Source organism: Triticum urartu, chromosome 5A (assembly GCF_056163025.1).
Source record: "Triticum urartu cultivar PI428250 chromosome 5A, HENAU_Tu73, whole genome shotgun sequence".
In the NCBI taxonomy this organism is placed as follows: Eukaryota; Viridiplantae; Streptophyta; class Magnoliopsida; order Poales; family Poaceae; genus Triticum; species Triticum urartu.
This window is the reverse complement of record NC_141877.1, coordinates 7,691,261-7,718,321: the sequence shown is the minus strand read 5'-3', so window position 1 is coordinate 7,718,321 and position 27,061 is coordinate 7,691,261. Positions and strand designations below refer to the sequence as shown.

The 27,061-nt window shown below is 44.2% G+C and overlaps 1 protein-coding gene and 1 pseudogene across 10 annotated transcripts; both read left to right on the top strand.

Annotated features, from left to right (window-relative positions):
- The first annotated feature begins 3,787 nt into the window (after window positions 1-3,787).
- On the top strand, window positions 3,788-4,790 carry LOC125555388 (protein PHLOEM PROTEIN 2-LIKE A10-like; annotated as a pseudogene).
- A 1,807-nt stretch (window positions 4,791-6,597) lies between these two features.
- LOC125506596 (putative disease resistance protein RF45) lies at window positions 6,598-16,269 on the top strand. Of its 10 annotated transcripts, XR_007282703.2 has the most exons (13): window positions 6,604-6,874; window positions 6,953-7,103; window positions 7,190-7,384; window positions 7,566-7,694; window positions 7,801-8,062; window positions 8,168-8,393; window positions 8,490-8,643; window positions 9,684-9,869; window positions 10,645-11,766; window positions 12,203-14,230; window positions 14,478-15,431; window positions 15,574-15,684; window positions 16,042-16,269. XR_007282703.2 is itself a non-coding variant. In XM_048671382.2 (12 exons), the coding sequence occupies exons 7-12, from the start codon at window positions 8,308-8,310 to the stop codon at window positions 14,802-14,804; spliced, it is 3,903 nt and encodes a 1,300-aa protein (XP_048527339.2). In that variant the 5' UTR covers window positions 6,598-6,874; window positions 6,953-7,103; window positions 7,190-7,384; window positions 7,600-7,694; window positions 7,801-7,905; window positions 8,010-8,062; window positions 8,168-8,307; the 3' UTR covers window positions 14,805-16,269. The 10 variants fall into 10 exon arrangements, 7 of the variants coding, with proteins under 7 accessions (XP_048527339.2, XP_048527338.2, XP_048527336.2 ...); XM_048671382.2 differs by having other exon boundaries at window positions 6,598-6,874; window positions 7,600-7,694; window positions 7,801-7,905; window positions 8,010-8,062; window positions 14,478-16,269; XR_007282702.2 differs by having other exon boundaries at window positions 15,574-16,269.
- The last annotated feature ends 10,792 nt before the right edge of the window (window positions 16,270-27,061 follow it).

Genomic DNA, 27,061 nt, shown 5'->3' with positions numbered 1-27,061 from the left:
GCCTAGAGATACCTCTCCGACAATCGGAGTGACAAATCCTAATCTCGAAATACGCCAACCCAACATGTACCTTTGGAGACACCTGTAGAGATCCTTTATAATCACCCAGCTACGTTGTGACGTTTGGTAGTACACAAAGTGTTCCTCCGGTAAACGGGAGTTGCATAATCTCATAGTCATAGGAACATGTATAAGTCATGAAGAAGCAATAGCAACATACTAAACAATCGAGTGCTAAGCTAACGGAATGGGTCAAGTCAATCATATCATTCTCCTAATGATGTGATCCCGTTAATCAAATAACAACTCTTTGTCTATGGTTAGGAAACATAACCATCTTTGATTAACGAGCTAGTCAAGTAGAGGCATACTAGTGACACTCTGTTTGTCTATGTATTCACACATGTATTACGTTTCCGGTTAATACAATTCTAGCATGAATAATAAACATTTATCATGAAATAAGGAAATAAATAATAACTTTATTATTGCCTCTAGGGCATATTTCCTTCACCCCTATACTTGTGGGTTATCAGCTAACTAGATTGATTTATCTTGCAATGGGAAGGAGTGCTTTGTAATGGGTTCGGTCTTACGTTGCGCAATCCAAGTGAAAAAAGGGGACATAATACGTATCTATCATTTCTATTAGGGGTAAAAATATTGGGTTTATTCATATGTGGGCTTATCTTACTTTTGTCATGTCAATGCTATATATTGTACCCACCGGATACCCATTGGGTATAGGATATCCGATGGGTATGGGCATGGGTACCAATTTGCGCCCATGGATAGTGAAGTGGGTGGGTATAGAAAAAAGATTTGGGTATGGGTTTGGGTAGAAAAGTGTCTTACCCGCCCATACCCTACCCATTGCCATCCCGATCTACATCATGTTATCTTGCTTAAGGCGTCACTCTGTTTTTCCATAAACTTAATACACTAAATGCATACTGGATAGCGGTCGATGTGTGGAGTAATAGTAGTAGATGTAGAATTGTTTCGGGCTACTTGTCTCGAACGTGATGCCTATATATGATCATTGCTTTGGATATCGTCATAATTATTTGCTTTTCCGTCAATTCCCCAAGAGTAATTTGTTTACCCACTGTATACTATTTTTAACAGAGAAGACTCTAGTGATAACTATGGTCCCTGGGTCTATCTTCTATCATATATTAAAACCAAAAATACCTTGCTGTGTTTTTATTTTATTTATTTTATTCTGTATTTTTGTCCGATCTATCTATCAAAAACTATACAATTTAATCTTGCTCGGCACCCTCAAGGGATTGACAACCCCTTGTTCGCGTTGGGTTGCAAAGATTTGTTGTTTGTGTGCGAGTGCTACTAACGAGTCATTGCTTAGCTCTCCTACTGGATTGATAACCTTGGTTCTTAACTGAGGAAAATACTTATCTCTACTATACTGCATCATCATTTCCTCTTCGGGGAAATCCCAACGCAGATCACAAGTAGCAATAGGCATCACGTCCGAGACAAGTAGACCGACTCCTGCCTGTATCTGCTACTATTACTCCACCCATCGACGACTATCTAGCATGCATCTAGGGTATTAAGTTAATAAAAACAAAGTAACACCTTAAGCGAGATGAAATGAGATAAATTAAACTCAACTAATATGAATAAGCCCCATCATTTTATCCTTAATGGCAACAATACAAATACATGTCTTATCCCTTTCTGCCATTGGGATAGAGCACCGCAATATTGAACCCATTACAAAGCATTTCTCCCATTGAAGATAAATCATTCTAGTTGGCCAAACCAAACAGATTGATTGGAGAGAAGTACGAAACTATAACAATCATGCATAATAAAGTTCAAAAAAGACTCAATTACTTCTCATGAATATTTAGATCATAAACCCATAATTCATTAGATCCCTACAAACACATCAGAAAAGAAGATTACGTCAGATAGAACTCCAACAACACCGAGGAGAACATTGTATTGAAGGTCAAAGAGAGAGAGAAGTCATCTAACTACTAGCTATGGACCCATAGGTCTGTGGTAAACTACTCACACATCATCGAAAAGCAGCAAGGCTGATGTAGAAGCCCTCTATGATCAATTCCTCCTTCGGCAGAGTACCGGAAAAGGCCTCCAGATGGGATCGTGGAAGAACAGAGACTTGCGGCAGCGAAAAAATGTTTCGAGTGGCTCTCTATTGGTTTCCAAATATTTGGATTCATAGAAGTGGAATTAGGTCAAACGGAGCCTTGAGGGGCCCATAAGGCAATAGGACGTGCCCTCAGGGCGCGCCGAGTTGCCTTGTCGTCTCCTCATACATCCTCTGGTCTCCTCCTGAAACTTCTAGGGTCTCTTATGTCCAGTAAAAAATTGTCAAAAAATTTCGTAGCCTTTGGACTCCATTTGGTACTGATTTTTTGGAAAACAAAAAAAAGCAGAAAACAACAACTAGCACTCAGCACTTGGTTAATAAGTTAGCCCAAAATAATAAAAAATAATAAAAAATGCATATAAAGCATCCAAGATTGGTAATATAATAGCATGAAGACATATCAATGGAGTGTAGAGCAACTCCAGCGGGGCGACCTATTTCGTCCGCCCATGTCCATTTGGGTCCCCACGGACAAAAAACGCTAGACCAAACCCAAAATGCGTCCGCTTCATGTCCGCGCCGGCGCATTTCAAGCCCAAACACGAAGCAGACGCGTCGCGCGTCTGCTCAATGTCCACCGCGGCCCCACATGTCAGTAGGCCAATCCCCGCACGCAATCATATTTAATGCGACCACCTACCGCAGGCCCACGCATCAGCGACTGGAAGCTGCGCGGGGAGGGGGCTCATCCACTTCCACTGCCCGTCCACGTCTAGCCCCCTCCGCGTGCTCCCTCGTCGGCGACAAGCGAACCCTAGCATGCGCCATGGGTTTCTTCATCGGATCTGGCAAGAACAAGGGGAAGATCCCCGTCCTTCGCGCTTCCTCCGCCGTCACCGGAGCCTGCCCGCCCTGTGAGGCAGCGTCTGCACATCCCCATGCACCAGGTGCGGTGGCACTGGCAGTACAGGCAGCCGCTGTCGTACCCAGATGTGACGCTGCTGCATGACTAGCATCTGGATCCGTAGCGGAGCCCAGTGTTAACGGTGCCACGGCCATAGCGGGCGCGGTGCGCAGGCGTTGGGAGCTCCTGACGCCGGAGCAGCACCGGTGCGGCGTCCAGGGGCACCACACCAACCCTCCGCCACCCCCACGGGTGCAGCCGGAAGAGGAGGAGGCTGCCTACCAGGTGGCGTTGGCGGCCGCCATGCAGACCTCCATCGAGGAGGATGAGCAGGAGGCAGCCTACATACCAGGCCAGGCTGGCGGAGGCCCTCGTCCTCTTTGCTGCCGCCGTCCCCTCCCAAGGCTGAGCCACCGGCGGAGCGCTACGCCGCCCCCTCCCCCCTCCCCTCGTGTGGCTTGGCGCGACGCCGGCGCAGGAGGCGGAGTACCTCGAGCAGTGGTGGCAACGGGCGCTCGTGGAGCAGCGCACCGGCGGCGACCAGTTCTATGTACATACATTGTGGTGGTGAGTAACATGCAGCAACAGCTAATCACCCTTTCCAATGCCTCTGTTACCGTAGTAATCGCACACCCTTGGTTTGAAACTTCAAGTCCAAACTGTATGTGGGGAATAGTTTGGATCGGTTTGGCTTGAAAATACGGACAGTTTGGATTATTGAAATATGTATTTGGCAATCCTGTGCCCGATTGCAAAACTGCCACACCATTCGGTATCCCTTCGATCGGCATCGCAGCATGATCCACTTTTTTCGGTTCTTCCACTCCTTCCCCGCACTCATCCTCTCCAAGCTCGCCGCCTCCGACCATGTCTCCTCCGCCGCCTCCGCCCTCTCCGAGTCGCTCGCCTCGGGGGCCCTCCGCGCCTTCTCCTCCCACCGGGCCGCCCGGGGCCCGGATCCTCCCTCCCCGCCGCTGCACGACCGGATCTTGGACTGCCTCCTCTCCCCCGACGGCGCCGGGTTCGCCTCCGCCGTCCTCGGGAGCTTCGCCAGGAACCTTGTGCTCTCCTGCCATGATCCTGAGGCCCGGCCCCGCGCCCCTGGCCAGCCGGACTGGCTCACCGCGCTGTGCAGCGACAGGGGCAAGGAAGCCGCCGCGGAGCTCGTCCGGGTGTTCGTCAGCACCGCCGTCGCCGCCTACCTCGACAGGACCGCGACTGTGCGCACCTCCGACCAGGTGCTCGCAGGCGTCACTGACCCCAAGCACGACGCCAAGCTCAAGGACCTGCTCGTGTCCGTCTGCAACGGCGCCGTCGAGACGTTTGACAGGTCACAAAGGAGGCCTCCATTTCTCGAGCTGAAGCAGCAGTGGTGCAAGAGGTCTGCAATTTAGGTCCTAGCTGTGTAATGGAGAGAGTATCGACCACATTGGCCATGCCAAGCAACTGGAGGTTTGTGCTGGATGTCAAGGGCAGGGTACCGCAGAGATGGTCCGGTCATTCCTCGAGTTCTCGACTCAGCAGGTGTCCGCTGGTGCACGAAAGAGCATTGTCGTTGCCCGTGACGAAATCACCGAAAGGGGTCTCGTCACCGTCAAGTACCTGAGCGCCAAGTCCATGGCCATCTTGACCTTATGCCTCACAATGTGCATGCACATTTCGGTTGGAATGAGGTTCCCGTTGCCGGCCTAGGCATAGCCTGGTGTGGACTTCAAGGTGACATTGTTCCAGTTATCCTGATTGTAGTTGGAAAGTAAAGTATGTAGATTGCAAATTGATCGTTTGCTACTGCTAGCCTTTTTTCTGTGTTGTTGACTAGCATTTGGAAGCAGAAATCTGTTGGATTTGTAGTTGTTGGTTTGTTGTTTGTGATAGTCTGATAGGGAGTATATAGGCCACGAATGGATAATTTTGCAACTTTAGTGTAAGGTTTCATATGTATTATGGTGTTGTATCCTAGTGTCTTCGCCATCTTTTCTGAAGGAAGTAGGTGTTAGTATCTTATTGATGCTGACTAGTGATGTTCTTCAGCATCAGCTCTCTGTGTGTGGATAAGCTATTTCAGGCAACAATAGCAGGAAACTTGTCCACTTATGTTTTCCATTCCCTTTTTGCCATGATTTGTGGAAAAGCAAATATGAATTGATCAGAGATTTGTGCCTGGATATACCCCTGATAAATAGCACGGTACTATACCTCCCTCCCCTGATATTTTTATGTGTAAATAGCATGAAAACATATGCACTGTGATAACTAAACACCATGATAAGTTTTTGACCCGTGTGTGGGGGGGGGGGGAGGGGGGGTTTGTTGAAACATATCCCTGATAAATTTTGTGTAAATAGCATAATATTTTAAGCACTGCGGGCTTGGTAAGTTACCTAGAATCACCATGATAACTTTTTGTCCCAGGAAAAAGTTGTTCAAAACATCCCGATAATTTTTGTGTGAATAACATGATAATATAAGCACCGCGTAACCGATAACTTATAATATAAACATGATGGTAACTTTTTACCAAAGGAAAACAAGTTGTTAAAAACATACACTCGCCTCATCGGGCCTCTTAGATGAACACAACACATGTTGTGCCACTGAAAAGCCACATAATATTTAGTGTCATGAGGGGCACATGTGCTCGTGGGTTGGCCCGAAAAACGGCCCACTTTGACCCGCTATAGGCGTGATAAGTTATGCAAAAACATCATGGTAATTTTTGACCCATGAAAAAAGTTACCGAAACAAACCCAGGTTTTTAGGTATAAGTATCATGATAATATACGAACTATAGACCCGGTAACTCATGTACAATCCCCCATGGTAACTTTGACCAGGGGCGAGGTTGATGTACACATACCTTGATAACTTATGTGTAAGTACCACGGTATTTTACACATCAAAGACCTTATAACTTGTGTACAAAACACAATGGTAACTTTGAAAGGGGTGTGGTTGTTGAAACATAGTATCTGGTAAGTTCTATGTAAATAGCACGGTAACTTACGGATCACAGGCCTGATAACTGGCATGCAAATACCATGATAACTTTGTCCTGAGGGGAAATCGTGGTAATTTTCTGTACTTTTTGTAGTAATAAAACTGTAAAAAAATGGGGTCAAAACGATTAGTTTCTTTAGTTTGAGCAACAATTACCTAAGGGTGAGTTGGTTGTGGTGGCGTGCTTTGGTGCCAAGGAGGTGTGGGACATGCGCAATATTTTTTTTATCATGTGGTAGACGTGAAGAAGTGGCAGTTTTTTCGGGGATGGGCACGCGAGATGTGCGGGAGAAGCAGGTTTCTCGGGCGAGGTTGCGGGGTCGTTCGGGAGAAGGCGGGGTGAAAGAAAGGGGATCGTGTGGTACTTTAAAGTTAAAGAAATAGGGGTGTGACAGTTTTGCTTATATGGCACACATGTGCCAAATATTACAGTCCTTGGATTATAGCATTTGCAATTTGATCTGGACTGGTCTGGCTGTTGGACTTATACCTGTATGGATTAGGCTGGGTTTAATCTGGATTACAAACTATTTCCAGGTTTAGCTGGATATATGTGAAGTTTTGTGAAACTAGAAGGAACGCGAGCACGCCCTTAAAGCAGACTCGTGATGTGCTTTGTGAGACAAGGAGAAGACGTGACGATACGTTGGCCCACGCCTCCCGTCAATCAATCTTGAAGAAAAAGGAAAAGAAAAAGAAAAGAACCACCCATCCAGCAGCAGTAGAGGCAGTAGCTGAGAAGGGAAGAGTGATTGTGGTGGAGGCCGCGTCGGGCGCGGGGGGAAGGGGAAGAAGGCGAGGGCAAAGCGCGTCTCAAGGCGCTGGGGACGCCGCGGCTGGGCATCTGCTGCTGTATAGAGCTCCATCGATCCCCACTCACGCAGCAGGTTAGCGATTTCTTTATGCCCCCTCTCATTTCTGGTCTCCTCAGTCCTAAATGCAACTTTTGTGTCGTGGCGAAACAGCACTTCCAAATCTCCATTAGCTTTTGGAAATCCATACTAGAAGATAGATATATAGATCTGCTGCTGCTGCTACATCAGAATCGCCGCTGCCTGCCTTCTTTGGGTTTCATGTCGTTTCGATTTAGGACATTTATCCAAGGAGACATGATATGTAAGGCAATTTTCTTTAGAAGCAAGTTTCTATGGCAATCCCGTACAATATAAGAGTAGATAAGAACTGGATTTTGCATTGTACAGGCTAGCTCAGGGAGTTCAGATCCATATACAGGAGGCCCTAAGCAGGAAGCCTACTAGATCTACTGCTATCCAGCCCCAGTTGTGAGACCCTCACCTAGCTCGTCGCGGGCGGCTAGCCTAGCCCTGCCGGAGGGGAGAGGGGAGGAGCCGGTGTGGAAGGACTTGGATGGCGATGGTTCCTGGTTGAGGTTTCAGGTTGGTTCCCCCACTAGTTGATATTACATATGCCACCGATGGTCAGATAATGCAAGGACCATGCCATGTTAAACTATTTCTTCTCACAATGATTTTGCCTTCTTTTCCATCGTTAGATTTTTTTTTTCTTGTATTTAAACATACATATTTTTTTTTACACTTTCCTTTTGTATATCTACAGAAGGTCCAAGCTAGCTGATATAACATGACTGCAGAAAAGCGTATACCATTACATATCTTACGTGAGATTACAAATGGATTCTCAGAGCACTCAAGGATTGGAAGGGGCGGGTATGGAGATGTTTACAAGGTAGACCTTATTACTTGGCATTTTTTCTTTCAATCAATATACTAGAACTAACATCAAATGAACCAGTTATAAAGAAATAATTGTGTACAATGCTTATGTCAAGCAGGGAGTTTACAGTGGGAGAGAGATTGCTGTGAAGTTGCTTCATGTTGATACGGTGCTAGGACATGATGACAGACAATATATCAATGAAGTTGGTAACCTTTTGAAGGTTAAGCATCCAAATATTGTACAGTTACTTGGTTATTGTTATGAAATACAGAATGAACTAATTGAACACAATGGTGCAAATCGTTTTACCCGACACGTATATAGAGTCCTCTGCTTCGAGTACTTGCAGGGTGGAAGCCTAGACAAGCATCTTCGTGGTATGATGGAACTTAACTTCAATACGTTCATGTTCTTTTGTGTTTAAGCAAAACCAAATTCTTAAATTCTCTTCTATATAATGTTCTCTTTATCAACTTGTGTAGAAGAATCTTTTGCACCTGATTGGAGCACGCGTTACAAGATTATAAAGGGGATTTGTGAAGGATTAAATTTCCTTCACAGCTGTGAACCACCAATCTTTCATCTTGACCTGAAGCCTGCCAATATATTACTAGACAGTTCCATGGCGCCTAGACTGGCGGATTTTGGTTTGTCAAGGCTCTTCGGTGGATCACACACTCATGTCACAAACAGAGTTGTAGGAACCGAGTAAGTGCCTCACGGAATTCCTCATTTTCCAGTCTTCTCCCTTTTGTGATCAAATAAACAATATTTATGCTGACCATGTCATTTGATATCATGCAGGGCGTATATGCCACCAGAATTCATAAAAGACGCCTATATCTCCCATAAGAATGATGTCTTCAGTTTAGGTCTTGTGATGATAGAGATAATTAAAGGGTCTTCAGGTTACTCCGGTTATATAGAAACAGACGAAGTCGGGCAATTTACGCAAAAGGTAGAACATTTTGGGTCAGTTTGACACTAGTTCATATAACAAAGCACCACATGGATATTTTTGATGTCTGTACTTTATGCATTATGGTCGTCCAAGTAAGGAGTTGATAGCGTAGTTGAGCTATAATTTTTTAAAACCTAATATACAAGCTTCTTTCCTTTTGTATTTCGGAAAGAAAAAAAAGTGAGCTCCACCAGTCCAATAACTACCAGCATTGGATATCCACTATATGTATAAGGAACCTACATGGCACTGTTAGTCATCAACATAAACAACCAGTAGTCAAATTATTCATGTAATTAATCTGCTTGCCAGAAGAAAAATCTAGAGTATGATTAATTTTGTATACTACTCGTGAAGTGCCAAAAATGCATATGTGGAGATTCTAAAAATGGAAAGAAATGTGCACGTAGAACCTTGCTTCATGAGAGAGGTGATAAGCACATATACATATAGTACATCTCTTTTATTTCAAGTTCCTTTTGATTGCGAAGAGCGTTTCCATCTGCATTTTGGAGCAAGTACATGGTAAAAAAATACTTTGCTCTCCTAATTAGACATCTTATATTATCTATCTAGGTTAGTTATCTGGGAAGTGGTATGTGACACCTTTGAACAAGAATATGGTGTATATATCAGAGCACCTACACAGCCGGATTAGCCATGTGGTGGCCTTTGCTTCAACCTTTTGAGTTTTATTTAGGGCTTGTTGAGCTGCGCGCTCAGCAGAACCCCCTTTGAACCTGCGTGTTTGTGCTACCTTTATGTATATGTGTGTGTGTGTGTGTCGTGAACCTTTGTGGGATGTTGTGGCTTGGTGGTTTGCTTTATATATAAAGCGGGGCGAAAGCCTTTTTGGGTATATATCAGAGCACATGCCACACCTTTTGACTTAGAATGTACATATACAGAAAAACTTCTCTCCTGCATACAATGTATTGACCATGAAATTTGTGTGTCAAGAATACTTTTGAACAAGTATCGTATATCGTACTTCCATATTTTTCATCCCAAATTATCTCTCTATTCCTGTTTCATAGGTGCTTGGCAATTGGAAGAATAGGATAAAGGCTACTTCGGAGTACCCATTAGAGGAATCACATCAAGTGCAGATATGCATTGACACAGCAATGCGTTGTGTTGAACCTGACAGAAACAATCGACCTAATATAGCAGAAGTTCTAGATATTCTGAGCAAGACAGAAACTCATATTCCCAAGAGACAGGTATGATCTGCGTACTTAACGCAAACAAAATGAAAGCAAGAGAGCATCTAATTTCCGATTGGCAGAAAACAGTTGTTTGTGTACATGGACATGGACTAGCTAGCAGTTGTAGATTTTGCAGCTCCTCATTTCCCAGTCATTTTGTTTTCCCGGTCAAAGGGAGAAAACCAACAGCGGCTCCCTCACTGGACGCTGCTGGAGGCTGCAGCAGTGGCTTCTGGAGACAGTGGTGGGAGAGAGGAGACGCAGAGAGGTGTTGCTCAGTGGCTGGTGCAGTAGAGTGGTGGAGGAGAAACGAGCTAGTGGAGGAGATGAGTGTCTTCGGGGCGCCGCCGGAGGGGAAGAGGTGGTGGTGGAGAGCACTGGCCGCATGATGCTGCTCCGTAAGCATCAACCTAGCGTTAGAATCATGGCACACACATTGTTTCCGCTTCAATCATGTCATCATGTCACCCTCTTTCAGGACTATGGACTTGTTCGTGTAACGGTATCGTCTTAGTGAAGGTGGTGTGTTCATATGTTTGTTGTTTCAATGTGTTGGATTTTGCCATTCTAGTATATATGTTGAACTTTTATTCCAACATCTGGTATTACATCTTTTTCCTTGGCCGGTTTGCACGTTTTGTGAAGAGCAATCTAACTGAACGATCAGACAATTACTTAGCTTAAACACATGTAGCTTAATCATCCCAGAGAATTTACGAGACTGTGAGTTCATGATCATGATAATTCTATTGGTCTTCTCCATGTACTTACACATAAAAACTGGTTGCAGATGGCAGATGTGTTCCCGTGTCCAACAATTGGTCTCAAGAGCGAGTCTAATATGTTGGAGATAATGGTAGCTGAACTAAACAATAATGAACACATACATTGCAATTTGATGCCAACAGATAACTCTAACCGTACTGTGCAGCAACTTGCTGACAGGGAAACATCATCAGATGTGGAACAAGTAATCATCGGAAGGACCAAGGAAAAACAGAAAATATTGTCTATTTTATCCGAGAGCATCACAGAAGAAATGGTCAACCTTCCAATATATGGCATTGGAGGCATTGGCAAGACAACCTTGGCACAATTGGTATTCAATGACCCAAAGTTCCAAGACTACACTCGGGTGTGGGTATATGTTTCCCAGGAATTCAACTTGAACAAGATTGGCAACTCCATAGTAACACAGTTAACAGACAAGATCAGCAATATACCTACCAAACAGATGCTTCATAAACACCTCAAAGAGCTATTTGATGGTAAGAGCATCCTTATTGTTTTAGATGACCTGTGGGAGGAGAACCCAAAAGAGTTAGATAAAATGAAGGTTATGCTAGGGCTTGGCCTAGGAAGCAAGGTGATTATAGTAACTACACGTGATGGAGGTCTAGCAAGGAAATTTTGTAGTCCTGCAGTTGCACCATACAAGTTGGAGACTTTGACCGTTAATGAGTGTTGGACTATAATAAAACAAAAAGCTGACTTTGAAGACCGAATCGACCAAGAACAATTGGAGCATATAGGAAGGGAGATTGCGACCAAGTGTGGAGGAGTGGCCTTAGCGGCCCAATCACTTGGATACATGTTGAACGGCATGAGGTCAGATGAATGGGAGTCGGTGAGAGACAGTCATATTTGGAATCTTTCTACTTCTGTGGGCCATGAAGTGCTTGTGTCCTTACAGCTGAGCTACAGCCACATGTCTGCTTGGTTGAAGTTGTGCTTTTCCTATTGTGCAATCTTTCGAAAAGGTCAGACAATAGCCAAGTATGATCTAATTCACCAATGGATTGCTCTTGGATTCGTTGAGCAATCTAGGATATTTGATTCTATGCAGCTCTGCGAAAATTATGTCACTCAACTTTTGGGGATGTCCTTCCTTCAATATTCAAAGATACCTTGGGTGAGTTACAACATAATTTTACTCTTACTTTCAACCTTAGATATTCCAGCTCACATATTGTATGTTTTCACGATGACTCCTGGAGCAGAAGCATTATAGTGCACATGCTCATGTTGCAATTATTTTTTTTCACATTTTATTGGAAAGTTAAGAAATGTGTATGTTGTACAAATGTACGGTGTTATGCTCACTAACAAAAAAACGTGAATGAGTATAGATTCATGGATTGTACGAAGTTAAATTTGTGCACACGTCATTTCTCCATTTTGGCCAAATTTTGTCGGTTACGGGTAACAAATATGAATAGTTTAAAATATTTGTAATAGTGGTCATACCCTAATACAATACACAATAAGTGTGTGCCAAATATATATTTGCACTCTGAAACTCCCTCGGATAACGAAGGCACACATCATTTCACATTTTTTTGCTGCAGGGTTATACACAAGAAGACAAATATATTACATTCTTCACGATGCATGACCTAGTGCATGATCTCGCAAGAGAGATTTTGGCCCATCAACTTAACACTGAGGGAAACAATTGCCGCTATGCATTGCTCACAGATTGTACCAAGTCATTGCAGCTGTCTGTGGCTTTTCCTGCAAATATATATTCGCTGCACTTTAGGGGCTGTTACGGACAAGAACTTTGTGATGGTGCATTCTCGTCAGCTAAGTGCCTCCGTGTTTTGGATTTAAGTGAATGCTTAATTAAGAAGTTACCTGGCTGTATTGGTCAACTGAAGCAGTTGAGATTTCTTCGTGCTCCAGGAATCCGATATGAAATGGTTCCCAGTTGTATTACTGAGCTCTCACAGTTAAATTACCTGAACCTTGGTGATTCTGATAAAATCAAAGCACTGCCGGAGGCCATTGGTGATATGACGCATCTTGATTTATCAGGTTGTGTTGAAATACGTGAACTTTCAATTTCAATATCATTCGCAGAGCTCAAGCAGCTGGTTCATCTGGATTTATCACGCAGCAGTGTGTCTACAGCAGAAGCTTTGGGTGGCTGTACCAAACTTCAATATCTGAATTTATCAGGTAACAAGGAACATATCGGAAGGCTGTCAAAGGCCATTAGCAATCTAATCAAACTCAGGTATTTAAATCTATCGGGGTGCATGAATGCCATGGCGCCGGCATCAGAAAACGAAATTGTCAGATTGCTTGACTCTGTCTGTACTCTTTCTAATCTAGAGCATCTGGACTTGTCTAAGAATAAAGCCTATTCCATCAGTATACCAGAAAGTATTGGCAACCTCATGAAGCTTCATACATTGTACCTCTTAGACTGCACCAGATTGAAGCTTCCTGCTGATCTTGTGGTGCATGCTTCAAGTGATAAATTTAGCAGCAATATCAGCCTGCTTTGTCTTGAAGTGCTGACGATATATAGACTCGAAAATGTGAAGTCTGCAGAAGAGGCACGATGTATAAAACGGACAATGCTTCGATGCCTTAAGGCACTTGCCTTTGTGTCTATGACATGTGGGCCCAACAGGTGGCTGGCCCACATGTCAATGACCCAAAGGCAGGTGCAGATACAAAAAATTATAGAGCTAAGATTTGAATGGACTGTCGTGGGTGGGAGGTCTGTGGATGACAAGGAGGTATTGGAAAAACTAGTGCCACCAACCAGTGTGCAGAGATTGTATATAAGTGGTTATAGCAGTGTCAGCGTTCCTAATTGGCTTATGGGTATCAGGCAGCATCTCCCTAATCTTTCTCAGTTATATTTCTGTGATTTTCCTAATTGCAATGACCTACCATCACTTGGTCAACTACCATACCTACGAGAGCTAGGTCTGTGCCGCATGGAGAGCTTGGAAGAGTGGAACACGGCATATACCAGTGGCGAGCCTAAGCTTGGGGCATTGACCATAGATCAATGTGCCAAGCTGAGGATAAAACCATGTGCACCAAGAGCTACGGTTTTGCGGATAATAGATTCTGATAATGTGCTATCATCATGGGATGAGAACTCGTCACACGGTGGTGCTTCCTCTTCTCCAATAACAAAACTGATTGTCAAAAACACCAAGGTGCCCTTGCATCAGTGGAGGTTGCTTCACCGACTCCCTGCCCTCCGTGATTTAACTATCACCGGTTGCAGTGATCTGACCACCTCACCTCACATCATCCAACAGTTCTCCTCGCTTGTATCATTGTCCTTCGACCAGGCAGAATTGCCGAGTTGGTTGGCCAAGGTGACATCTCTGCAGATCCTAAGGCTGTCTGTGTGCAGAAGCATGACGTCACTACCGCAGTGGTTAGGAAAACTTGCCTCTCTCAAGGAATTGCAGATCATGCGCTGTGAGGGGATCAGGTCTTTGCCTGACAGCATACTACAACTGACTAAGCTTGAACAGCTAACCATCCGTGGCTGCCCTACACTAGTGAAATGGTGTGAATCAGACTCAGAGGAGAACAAGATGAAGCTTGCTCACATCAGAGGGGTATGTGTGCTCGCCAAGCTAACTGTTGTATTGCTTTTACTTTTCTGCATAATCATGACAAGTGTCGAATTAAGTGTCTTTTTTTATATCTATTTGATGCCTCATATGTCTAGATTACTACAGATTAAAATATGTGACAACTGCACTAATTATGCATCTAAGAAGAACGGAATTATGGTTTTAATTGTGCTATACCATGGCCAGCTGTACATGCTCTGTTGTCTGATTATACTGTTCTGTTGTTCAGATCGTCCCAAGATCATTGATGGCACAGGAAGAGGACACAACAAAGGCCATTCTAGCAGCTCCCATTCATGGTACTACTGTGATGGATGAGGCGGATCCGGATGTGCTGTATAGTGCTGTGATGAACATGCCCGGCTTTGCTGAGGAATATTTATTAGTTGCTCTGTCTCAGTTGATGGACAACACTGCCCAGTGCTCTGCATATATGGCCATGAGCGAGGAAGACCGGGTATCATGGCTCATTAACTTCTTGAAAAAATACTACTCCCCCCGGCCCCATTTAATTGACGCGACCCGCAAGCTAAGTGGTAAAGCACACGAAGTATAGGTCGGGACAGTTAATTAGAGCCAGAGGGAGTACTACCTCCGTCACGGTTTAGAAGGCGCGCTTGGAAATTCTCTGGGACCTAGGTGGTTATCTATTGGTTATGAGATGGGCTAAAAAATAGCATTCACACTACGCATGCATATAGAAATAGTATATCGGAGTACTAATTAGCTACTAGAAATAAATGCAATGCACCCTAAACCTTGTCTATTGTGGAAACGCACGCAAATTTAACTGTGCCTTCTAAACCGTGACGGAGGGAGTACTAAGTTTTAACTGTTGCTGGTTGGCGGTAATTATTTTGCAGCATTATGTGACTGTAAACATACTGTATGTTTTTTTGCTGTCATAAGTGAAGATAGATGAGATTTACAGACTGCAAGTTTCAGTGCAACACCTACTGTTTTGTTGCAGCATCGTTTTGTGAAAATTGAGAAGATAAATCTCAATTGTTTATCCAGTTCTCTATCCCACTCCCTTACTGTCGTTAACAAAGAGGAGAAATGGGTGCAGATGATGTGCAGTTAGCAGAAAAATGGAATATACTGCATTTTGTAGCTAATGTGGTGATCCTGAATCTTACTGGATTTATCCCGTTTCACAAGTGATGGTATGGCAAACTGTGATGTGAGTATATACATTTTGTAGTAGATACTCTGTACTGCATTTCTTGTTGGATTGGCTCATGCATAAGTGTCTAGATTTCCATATACTTTGTGTTTTAAATTTTTTTTGTTGTGTTCAACTTTACCTTGTTATAAATGTCTAGGTTTAGGTGAGCGAAAGGAAGCTCACATCAGTATGCCCAGGGCTCTGCATATATGGCCATGACTGAGGAGGACCGAGTATCATGGCTCGTGAACTACCTGAAAAGATACTAGTAAGTTTGAACTGTTGCTGGCTGGGGGTAATTAGTTTATAGGATGATGTGACTGGAAGCAAACTATTTTTTTTTGCTGTTACTCCCTCCGTTCCTAAATATTTGTCTTTCTAGAGATTTCAACAAGTGACTACATACGGAGCAAAATGAGTGAATCTACACTCTAAAATATGTCTATATACATCCGTATGTGGTAGTCTATTTGAAATCTCTAAAAAGACACATATTTAGGAACGGAGGGAGTATAAGTGAAGATAGATGAGATTTACGGACTGCAAGTGTCAGTGCAATACCTACTATTTTGTTGTAGCGTTCTTTTATGAAAATTGAGATAATGAATCTCAGTTGTTTATTCAGTCCTCTATCCCACGAAGAGGAGAAATGGGTGCAGATGATTTGCAGTTAGCAGGAAGATGGAATATATTTGTAGCTAATGTGGTGATGCTGAATCTTATCGGATTTATTTAGTTTCACAAGTGATGGTGTAGCAAACTGTGATGTGAATATGTACATTTTGCAGAAGTTACTCTGTACGGCATTTCTTGTTGGATTGGCTCATGCATAAATGTTAATTATTTCCAACTCTACTTTGCCTTATAACATTTTTGTTGTTGTGTTCCAACTCTACCTTGTTAGTTAGAAAAGAAAAATCAGAGTAGCAGTCAGACTAATTCCCATGAACTATGGATTACTTGGTAGATCACTGCAACCGCAAAAGCCCTTTCCAAAAGGACTTTAGGCGTCAGTACTTGCTAGTGCATAGAACTCCACATAGCACACCCAAAATAACACAACAAAGGGGCACCACGGCGCTTGAACTGCAGTAGCGAGCCGAGACTCAACTATGACACTGCACCGTCGACGCAATCAAAAAGCACCGGGCAACCAAGACTGCACTAAGCCGCGACACCACCTGTGTCATGGGGTACATTTGAACGGTCACGCCGGGCCGAGAAGACTCCACGGCACCTGTGTGCCACCGGCGTAGTTGAAGGGCATCACCAAGCATAGAACACCACAGAGCACGCCAAAAACATCACAAGACTGGGGAATGAAGACAACGACATCAAGATGGGAACGACGGGAAGCGTCGCCGCTGTCTTGGCTAGCAGCAGCCGGCCGACCATGGATTTCTCCCAAACCACCGTCACATTCTCCACGCGACGAGACGCAGAGCAGCCGCCAATAGTGCGGGGCAGCGCTGAAACTAGACGGCCCCAGATCGAGGTGAATCCGACCGGCAGAGACGTCGGCAGGCACCCTTAACGCCGAGAGCCACCGGTGAGGACCACAGGTGGGATGCCCCAGCAGGAAAGGCTATGAGATAGCGGCATCCCAGTGGGGTAACTGGGAGATGGAGGGCTCCAAGGAGGAGCAGCCACGACGCCACCTTCGTTTGGCAAGCATGCACAGGAGCATGACGACAACGAACAGGGTGGGGGCGATGGAGGCGGGAGACGCGACAGTTGGATCTGCGGGAGGCAGGATGCATAGCGCGAACTAGGCGGTTGACAGCGCGAGCTTGAGGGCAGGAGGCGACGAAGGCCGACGCAAGAGTGTGGGAGCAGGGACGCTGCGCCCAGCCCAGCAGACAACAACGGGTGGAACCGCTGCCGAGGCAGCCACGAGGCCAGGCCACCGCAGCCACCCGAGGGCGCCGGAAGCCCGCAGCCGCGGCGTGCCGAACGGATCAGAAGGAGGGAGTCAGCCAAAGGGAAGCACCAGGCCAGATCCAGCGGCCTCGATGCGGATGAGGGGAGGGGGCGGCAGGACCAGAGCACGCGCAGGGGCCGGATCCCGCTGCCGCCAGCCGTCGACGGGCTTCGCCCGATGTCGTTTTGCCAGCGGCGGTGGCTGGTGGACATGCTGTGGCGGCGGCCGACGGGGTGCCCACCCGAGTCGCCTCACGGAGACGACGCGCGGGAGGGGGGGAGGGGGGCCTACTTTCCTCTTCGAGCTCTATTCTGTCTGAACTTCCACCTCATATGTTTAGATTACTGAGTAAAATAGGCCACACTTGCATGAACTGTTATGTTATGCTCCAAATTCAAGTATAAAGAGGGAGGCTAACTTCTAACGATCGAGCGGAGCGAGGCCCGTCGCTGGTAGGCTTGGTCCTAAGTGGAGCGTAGGCTGGTAGGCTTGGTATTGTTGCTATGTATGATCTTGAGCTTGAGCAATTAGATGTCAAGACTGCTTTTCTGCATGGTGAACTGGACGAGAAGATTTACATGGACCAATCAGAAGGTTTCATTGTGCCTGGTAAGGAGAAATTTGTTTGCAAGTTAAAGAGGTCCCTATATGGTTTGAAGAAACAGTCTCCGAGACAATGGTATAAAAGGTTTGATTCATTTATGATAGCACATGGATTTAAGAGCTCTGCATATGATAATTGTGTTTACATTAAATTTGTTGATGGATCACCTATATACTTGCTGTTATATGTTGATGATATGTTGATTGCTGCCAAGGGTAAGAAAGAGATCATTACTTTAAAGGCACAATTAAGTAATAAGTTTGAGATGAAGGATCTTGGTGCTGCTAAGAAAATTCTAGGTATGGAGATTAGGAGGGACAGAAATTCCGGTTTGTTATTTCTTAGTCAGCAGAGTTACATTAAGAAAGTTCTTCATTGTTTTAACATGCATGATGCTAAGTCAGTAAACACTCCCATTGCTCCTCACTTCAAATTGTCATCGTCTCATTGTCCTAGTAATGATGAAGAGTTTGAGTACATGTCAAGAGTTCCATATTCCAGTGCTGTTGGTTCTTTAACGTATGCCATGGTATGTTCTAGGCCTGATTTGTCATTTGCAATGAGTTTGGTCAGTCGATACATGGCTAACCCTGATAAAGAACATTGGAAGGCTATTCAGTGGATTTTCAGGTACCTTCATGGCACTTCCAATGCTTGCTTAAAATTCGACAGAACTGGTGAGGGACTAGCTGGCTATGTGGATTCAGATTTTGCTTCCAGAGGTTTAGACAAGAGGAGGTCCCTTGCAGGTTATGTGTTCACTGTTGGTGGTTGTGCCATGAGTTGGAGGGCAACATTGCAGCCAGTAGTTGCCCAGTCTACCACTGAAGCAGACATGGCTATTGCAGAAGCATGTAAAGAATCAGTTTGGTTGAAAGGTTTGTATGCTGAGCTTTGTGGAGATAATTCTTGCATTAACTTATTTTGTGACAGTCAGAGTGCCATTTACCTCACTAAGGATCAGATGTTCCATGAGAGAACAAAGCACATTGATGTCAAATATCATTATGTTCGAGACACTGTTGAGCAAGGTAAACTGAAGGTATGCAAGATTAATACTCATGATAATCCTACTGATATGTTGACAAAGCAAGTTCATGTTGCTAAGTTTGAGTTTTGCTCAGACTTAGTTGGTATAACTCATTAGCCCTATTGGCTATTTGGCGCCGAAAGTATTTTCTTTGTTGTTCAGGGAGGAGGTTCTCATTCATGCTACAAGATGGAATTTGTCTCAAGGTGGAGTTTGTTATGTTATGCTCCAAATTCAAGTATAAAGAGGGAGGCTAACTTCTGACGAGCGAGCGGAGCGAGGCCTGTCGTTGGTGTTATATATACCTCTTGTAAATCCCCGGCGTTTGTAACCTCCCCCGATGTAGTGAAGTTTGGCTGGTTGGCGCCTGTGGTTTTTTCCCCTTCGTGTTCGAGGGGTTTTCCATGTTAAAATCTCGTGTCCCCTGCTTGTTCTTCGTTCTTCGTTGAGTTGATTTGCTTGTCGTATCTCTAACAGAACTATTCATATTAGCAGAAAAAAGAAATCTGGTTTTAATTGTGCTATCGCAGGGATAACTGTGCATACTCTGTTTTTTTTTCTGATTTTTACCATATCTGTTGTTCAGGTCTTCCCAGCATCATTGAAGGCACAGGAAGGTACTGTAGACTGATGAGAGGTGCATCCAGATGTGCTTCATAGTGCTGTGACGAACAATGCTTTATAGCACTATGATGAACATGCGGGCACGAAGTGTGAAAGTTACGGGTAACTGATTCTGCCGAGCATAAATATTTGCTACAAGAAAGAGCTACATTGAGAAGATGTGCATAACAAAGACGAATTGCCATGAAGATCAACAGTAGTACAACTGTTAAAAAAGAAATGAAGCAGCAACAAGGTGAGCAGCTGACAGATGAGACCATCAACGAGACCACAGGGATCAGCTGTGTGGGTCGCATGATGCAGAGGCCGGGGTTACAAAACGAGACGACAGAGACTCCAGCGCTGCTTCATTGTGTTTTCCTATGATTGAAACCACTTCTCTAATGTAGGGCAGCCAAGAATGTATCAGTTTGGCACATTGCTCTGTCCACAAACTTCGAAGGTTCTAAAGTTGGGTGTGTTAGAATATCTTGGGAGGTTTTGATAGATTTTGTTGGAAGCTTGTCCGCAAAATTAATATTGAGAAGCTCTTCTCAAATTGTTCGAATCCATGCGCAGTTTCTGAAACTCGGTCGTTGTTTTCCTTCTCTTGGAAGTTGTTTTCCTTCTCTTGGAAGTTCCATCAAATTAATGTTCTTCCAAATTGATCAGCTGCTATGGGTAATTCTTGCAATGGATCAGAGGTGCATCACTCTTTTAATCTGTCATCAATGGAGTTATGGAAGCAGTTGCAGGCTTGCAGCTGCAGGTGCAATGAAACAGCCGCCTGAGGTGCATGTTTAGGGGGGATCGATTATCCGAATAGTGCGCCCGTACGTCAGGGTGTGCTCCGTCAACGCAAAGAGCACCACGGAGAAGAATGTGGCGCCTTCGCCTCTGTCATTTCGTCTTCTCATTCTCATAGTTACAGCACAGGTTAAAAATGCCCTACGTTTGACTTCTTTAGATCTTCACCCATGTTCCGTAATGTAAAGCTTCTTCAGGTCCATCTCAGTTTTCACAAACAGAGCATCATATTGTCTTGGTGGCTTGGACAATTTAGAATGAGCGCAACAGTAGAGTATTTGATAACAAAGCTAGTTCCGTTGATCGTATCTTGGACAAAATCAAAGGCGACACACTCAACTGGTCCAAAGCGGGCGCTAAATGCCCTTTTTTTTGCCTTTTTGTTGTTCTCCTACGATCGCTCGTGTCATTAGTTTTTTTTTAGCCTTTTTGTTGCTGTTGGGTCGTTAGTGTACTCTAAGAATTTGCATCTCTTTTCTTCTATATTGTCACATGCAGTTCTCCTACATGGTTCGAAAAAAAAACAAAGCATCATATATAATCGAAATTTCTATATAATCCATGTACCTAAACAAACATTAATTAGGTAAATGGCAAATGGCTACAAGTCAACACGTGAATAGACAAGAAAGAAATCACAGATTAGAAGTATCACTAGTTCACTACGACATGAAAACCACCTGAGACTACAAGATTAGACAATATGCAGAGCCCCAGCTGGGCATTCTTGTCCATCAGACAAGACGAGCTTCCTCTTTGAAGAAGCCAGGCATGTTCATCACAGCACTATACAACAGCACATCCTGAATCGTTGGCGCACCTCATCATTCACAGTGCCATGAATGACAGCTACTGAATTGTCGATGTCACCTCTTGCGTTGGCCAGCTCAATGGTCTCCTCAATGTTCCTTGATCCGCTTGCAGTATCTAGGTTGTTGGCTGTCTCCTCAATGGTCTCCGCTATCTCTTCTTCGTCTAATTCATCGGCTATGTCTTCTTCATCTGAGTCGAATAGGAAGTTCTGAACAACAGAAACAGTATAATCAGAACAACACAGCTTGTATAGCACTGTCCATGTTATAGTACAACTACAACCAGAATTATTTTCTACTTAAAGACAATGATTAGTGCAAGCGTTGCATATTTTACTTTTTACTCGGTAATCTTGACACATTAGGCATCATATAAAAAAAATACTTTTTGTATTCGCCACTTGGCATGATTAGCCAGAGTATATGTGTTTGTAGATAAAGAAAGAGTATTCACATAATGTCAGTGAGAGAATAAAAGCAATAAACAACATCTAGCTCGGCAAGCGCATACCACTTTTTTGATGTGAGCGAGCTTCATCTTGTTCTTCTCTGATTTACACCACTTCACCAATGTAGGGCATATCACAAAACGCTTGAGAGAGGTTAATTCCCCTAACCACTCTGGTACTGAAATGGTTGTACACCGATACAGTGTTAGTTCCTGCAGAGATGTCAGTTCAACCAACCCACTCGGCAGTTCTGCCTGCGACAATAATACAAAGCACAACGCTCTAAGGGAAGAGAGGCTGTGGATGATCTCAGGTGAGGTGGTCAGATCACTGCAATCAGTGATTGTTAATTTACGAAGGGCAGGGAGGTGGTGAAGCAACCTCCACTGATGCATGGGCACCTTGCTTTCAGCAACTTCCAGCTCAGTTAACGGAGAAGAGGAAGTACTGCAGTGTGAAGAGCGCTCTCCCCATGATGATGCATAGTATCACAGGGAAAATATCTGGTGCTCCCGTGCGACCTCGGCCATTGGATCTCAAATCCAACAGCTCCTGTGAGATGACGAACATTTTTACAAAAAAGTCATCATAGAATCTGAAAAATGTGCACAAGTACAGCAACCATAGTAGCTTCTCATACGCCATTGGATCTGAGATTCGATGGCCCAGAAGCCCATATCATGGGAGCATCCATGCTCCCGTATCACAGGATACTCACGTATCACGGATCTACCGCAACATTGAATCTCAAACTTTAACTGCCAAAACTTTTGTCTTTCATCATGTAGTCTCTTTTAGAATTACTAAACGTCCTTTTTTGGGCCGAGATTTCCAGTAACGCTTTCTCGGGGTTTGTGTGTTCCCCGTTTCTTCTCTAGTCTGAGCCTAGCACACTATTCTAGCTATCCATGGGTGTGGCACGTAACACCTAATGAACAAACGAATCTACCACAACATTGAATCTCAAACTTTAACTGCCAAAACTTTTGTCTTTCATAATGTAGTCCCTTTTAGAATTACTAAACGTCCTTTTTTGGGCCGAGATTTCCAGTAACGCTTTCTCGGGGTTTGTGTGTTCCCCGTTTCTTCTCTAGTCTGAGCCTGGCACACTATTCTAGCTATCCATGGGTGTGGCACGTAACACCTGATGACCAAACGGATCTACCGCAACATTGAATCTCAAACTTTAACTGCCAAAACTTTTGTCTTTCATCATGTAGTCCCTTTTAGAATTACTAAACGTCCTTTTTTGGGCCGAGATTTCCAGTAACGCTTTCTCGGGGTTTGTGTGTTCCCCGTTTCTTCTCTAGTCTGAGCCTACCACACTATTCTAGCTATCCATGGGTGTGGCACGTAACACCTGATGACCAAACGGATCTACCGCAACATTGAATCTCAAACTTTAACTGTCAAAACTTTTGTCTTTCATCATGTAGTCCCTTTTAGAATTACTAAACGTCCTTTTTTGGGCCGAGATTTTCAGTAACGCTTTCTCGGAGTTTGTGTGTCCCCCGTTTCTTCTCTAGTCTGAGCCTAGCACACTATTCTAGCTATCCATGGGTGTGGCACGTAACACCTGATGACCAAACGGATCTACCGCAACATTGAATCTCAAACTTTAACTGACAAAACTTTTGTCTTTCATCATGTAGTCCCTTTTAGAATTACTAAACGTCCTTTTTTGGGCCGAGATTTCCAGTAACGCTTTCTCGGCGTTTATGTGTTCCCCGTTTCTTCTCTAGTCTGAGCCTAGCACACTATTCTAGCTATCCATGGATGTGGCACGTAACAGCTCGTGACCAAATGGATCTACCGCAACATTGAATCTCAAACTTCAACTGTCAAAACTTTTGTCTTTCATCATGTAGTCCCTTTTAGAATTACTAAACGTCCTTTTTTGGGCCGAGATTTGCAGTAACGCTTTCTCGGGGTTTGTGTGTTCCCCGTTTCTTCTCTAGTCTGAGCCTACCACGCTATTCTAGCTATCCATGGGTGTGGCACGTAACACCTGATGACCAAACGAATCCACCGCAACATTGAATCTCAAACTTTAACTGCCAAAACTTTTGTCTTTCATCATGTAGTCCCTTTTAGAATTACTAAACGTCCTTTTTTGGGCCGATATTTCCAATAACGCTTTCTCGGGGTTTGTGTGTTCCCCGTTTCTTCTCTAGTCTGAGCCTGGCACACTATTCTAGCTATCCATGGGTGTGGCACGTAACACCTGATGACCAAACGGATCTACCGCAATATTGAATCGCAAACTTTAACTGCCAAAACTTTTGTCTTTCATCATCTACTCCCTTTTAGAATTACTAAACGTCCTTTTTTGGGCCGAGATTTCCAGTAACGCTTTCTCGGGGTTTGTGTGTTCCCCGTTTCTTCTCTAGTCTGAGCCTAGCACACTATTCTAGCTATCCATGGGTGTGGGACGTAACACCTGATGACCAAACGGATCTACCGCAACATTGAATCTCAAACTTTAACTGCCAAAACTTTTGTCTTTCATCATGTAGTCTCTTTTAGAATTACTAAACGTCATTTTTTGGGCTGAGATTTCCAGTAACGCTTTCTCGGGGTTTGTGTGTTCCCTGTTTCTTCTCTAGTCTGAGCCTGGCACAGTATTCTAGCTATTCATGGGTGTGGCACGTAACACCTGATGACCAAACTGACCTGCCGCAACATTGAATCTCAAACTTTAACTGTCAAAACTTTTGTCTTTCATCATGTAGTCCCTTTTAGAATTACTAAACTTTCTTTTTTGGGCCGAGATTTTCAGTAACGCTTTCTCGGAGTTTGTGTGTCCCCCGTTTCTTCTCTAGTCTGAGCCTAGCACACTATTCTAGCTATCCATGGGTGTGGCACGTAACACCTGATGACCAAACGGATCTACCGCAACATTGAATCTCAAACTTTAACTGACAAAACTTTTGTCTTTCATCATGTAGTCCCTTTTAGAATTACTAAACGTCCTTTTTTGGGCCGAGATTTCCAGTAACGCTTTCTCGGCGTTTATGTGTTCCCCGTTTCTTCTCTAGTCTGAGCCTAGCACACTATTCTAGCTATCCATGGATGTGGCAGGTAACAGCTCGTGACCAAACGGATCTACCGCAACATTGAATCTCAAACTTTAACTGTCAAAACTTTTGTCTTTCATCATGTAGTCCCTTTTAGAATTACTAAACGTCCTTTTTTGGGCCGAGATTTGCAGTAACGCTTTCTCGGGGTTTGTGTGTTCCCCGTTTCTTCTCTAGTCTGAGCCTGGCACACTATTCTAGCTATCCATGGGTGTGGCACGTAACACCTGATGACCAAACGAATCTACCGGAACATTGAATCGCAAACTTTAACTGCCAAAACTTTTGTCTTTCATCATGTACTCCCTTTTAGAATTACTAAACGTCCTTTTTTGGGCCGATATTTCCAGTAACGCTTTCTCGGGGTTTGTGTGTTCCCCGTTTCTTCTCTAGTCTGAGCCTAGCACACTATTCTAGCTCTCCACGGGTGTGGCACGTAACACCTGATGACCAAACGGATCTACCGCAACATTGAATCTCAAACTTTAACTCCCAAAACTTTTGTCTTTCACCATGTAGTCCCTTTTAGAATTACTAAACGTCCTTTTTTGGGCCGAGATTTCCAGTAACGCTTTCTCGGGGTTTGTGTGTTCCCCGTTTCTTCTCTAGTCTGAGCCTAGCACACTATTCTAGCTATCCATGGGTGTGGCACGTAACACCTGATGACCAAACGGATCTACCGCAACATTGAATCTCAAACTTTAACTGCCAAAACTTTTGTCTTTCATCATGTAGTCCCTTTTAGAATTACTAAACGTCCTTTTTTGGGCCGAGATTTCCAGTAACGCTTTCTTGGGGTTTGTGTGTTCCCCGTTTCTTCTCTAGTCTGAGCCTGGCACACTATTCTAGCTATCCATGGGTGTGGCACGTAACACTTGATGAACAAACGGATCTACCGCAACATTGAATCTCAAACTTTAACTGCCAAAACTTTTGTCTTTCATCATGTAGTCCCTTTTAGAATTACTAAACGTCCTTTTTTGGGCCGAGATTTCCAGTAACGCTTTCTCGGGGTTTGTGTGTTCCCCGTTTCTTCTCTAGTCTGAGCCTGGCACACTATTCTAGCTATTCATGGGTGTGGCACATAACACTTGATGACCAAACGGATCTACCGCAACATTGAATCTCAAACTCTAACTGCCAAACTTTTGTCTTTCATCATGTGGTCCCTTTTAGAATTACTAACCATCCTTTTTTGGGCCGAGATTTCCAGTAACGCTTTCTCGGAGTTTGTGTGTGCCCCGTTTCTTCTCTAGTCTGAGCCTGGCACACTATTCTAGCTATCCACGGGTGTGGCTCGTAACACCTGATGACCAAACGGATCTACGACAACATTGAATCTCAAACTTTAACTGCCAAAACTTTTGTCTTTCATCATGTAGTCCCTTTTAGAATTACTAAACGTCCTTTTTTGGGCCGAGATTTCCAGTAAAGCTTTCTCGGGGTTTGTGTGTTCCCCGTTTCTTCTCTAGTCTGAGCCTGGCACACTATTCTAGCTATCCATGGGTGTGGCACGTAACACCTGATGACCAAACGGATCTACCGCAACATTGAATCGCAAACTTTAACTGCCAAAACTTTTGTCTTTCATCATGTACTCCCTTTTAGAATTACTAAACGTCCTTTTTTGGGCCGAGATTTCCAGTAACGCTTTCTCGGGGTTTGTGTGTTCCCCGTTTCTTCTCTAGTCTGAGCCTGGCACACTATTCTAGCTATCCATGGGTGTGGCACGTAACACCTGATGACCAAACGGATCTACCGCAACATTGAATCGCAAACTTTAACTGCCAAAACTTTTGTCTTTCATCATGTACTCCCTTTTAGAATTACTAAACGTCCTTTTTTGGGCCGAGATTTCCAGTAACGCTTTCTCGGGGTTTGTGTGTTCCCCGTTTCTTCTCTAGTCTGAGCCTGGCACACTATTCTAGCTATCCATGGGTGTGGCACGTAACACCTGATGACCAAACGGATCTACCGCAACATTGAATCGCAAACTTTAACTGCCAAAACTTTTGTCTTTCATCATGTACTCCCTTTTAGAATTACTAAACGTCCTTTTTTGGGCCGAGATTTCCAGTAACGCTTTCTCGGGGTTTGTGTGTTCCCCGTTTCTTCTCTAGTCTGAGCCTGGCACACTATTCTAGCTATCCATGGGTGTGGCACGTAACACCTGATGACCAAACGAATCTACCGCAACATTGAATCGCAAACTTTAACTGCCAAAACTTTTGTCTTTCATCATGTACTCCCTTTTAGAATTACTAAACGTCCTTTTTTGGGCCGATATTTCCAGTAACGCTTTCTCGGGGTTTGTGTGTTCCCCGTTTCTTCTCTAGTCTGAG

Bases quoted from the DNA above. Each gene is read 5' to 3' on its own strand.
- LOC125506596 (XM_048671380.2), top strand. From the start codon at position 7,590: ATGACTGCAGAAAAGCGTATACCATTACATATCTTACGTGAGATTACA. The intron at 8,063-8,167 runs GTATGATGGAAC...CAACTTGTGTAG, and splicing joins CCTAGACAAGCATCTTCGTG to AAGAATCTTTTGCACCTGAT. The intron at 8,394-8,489 runs GTAAGTGCCTCA...GATATCATGCAG, and splicing joins AACAGAGTTGTAGGAACCGA to GGCGTATATGCCACCAGAAT.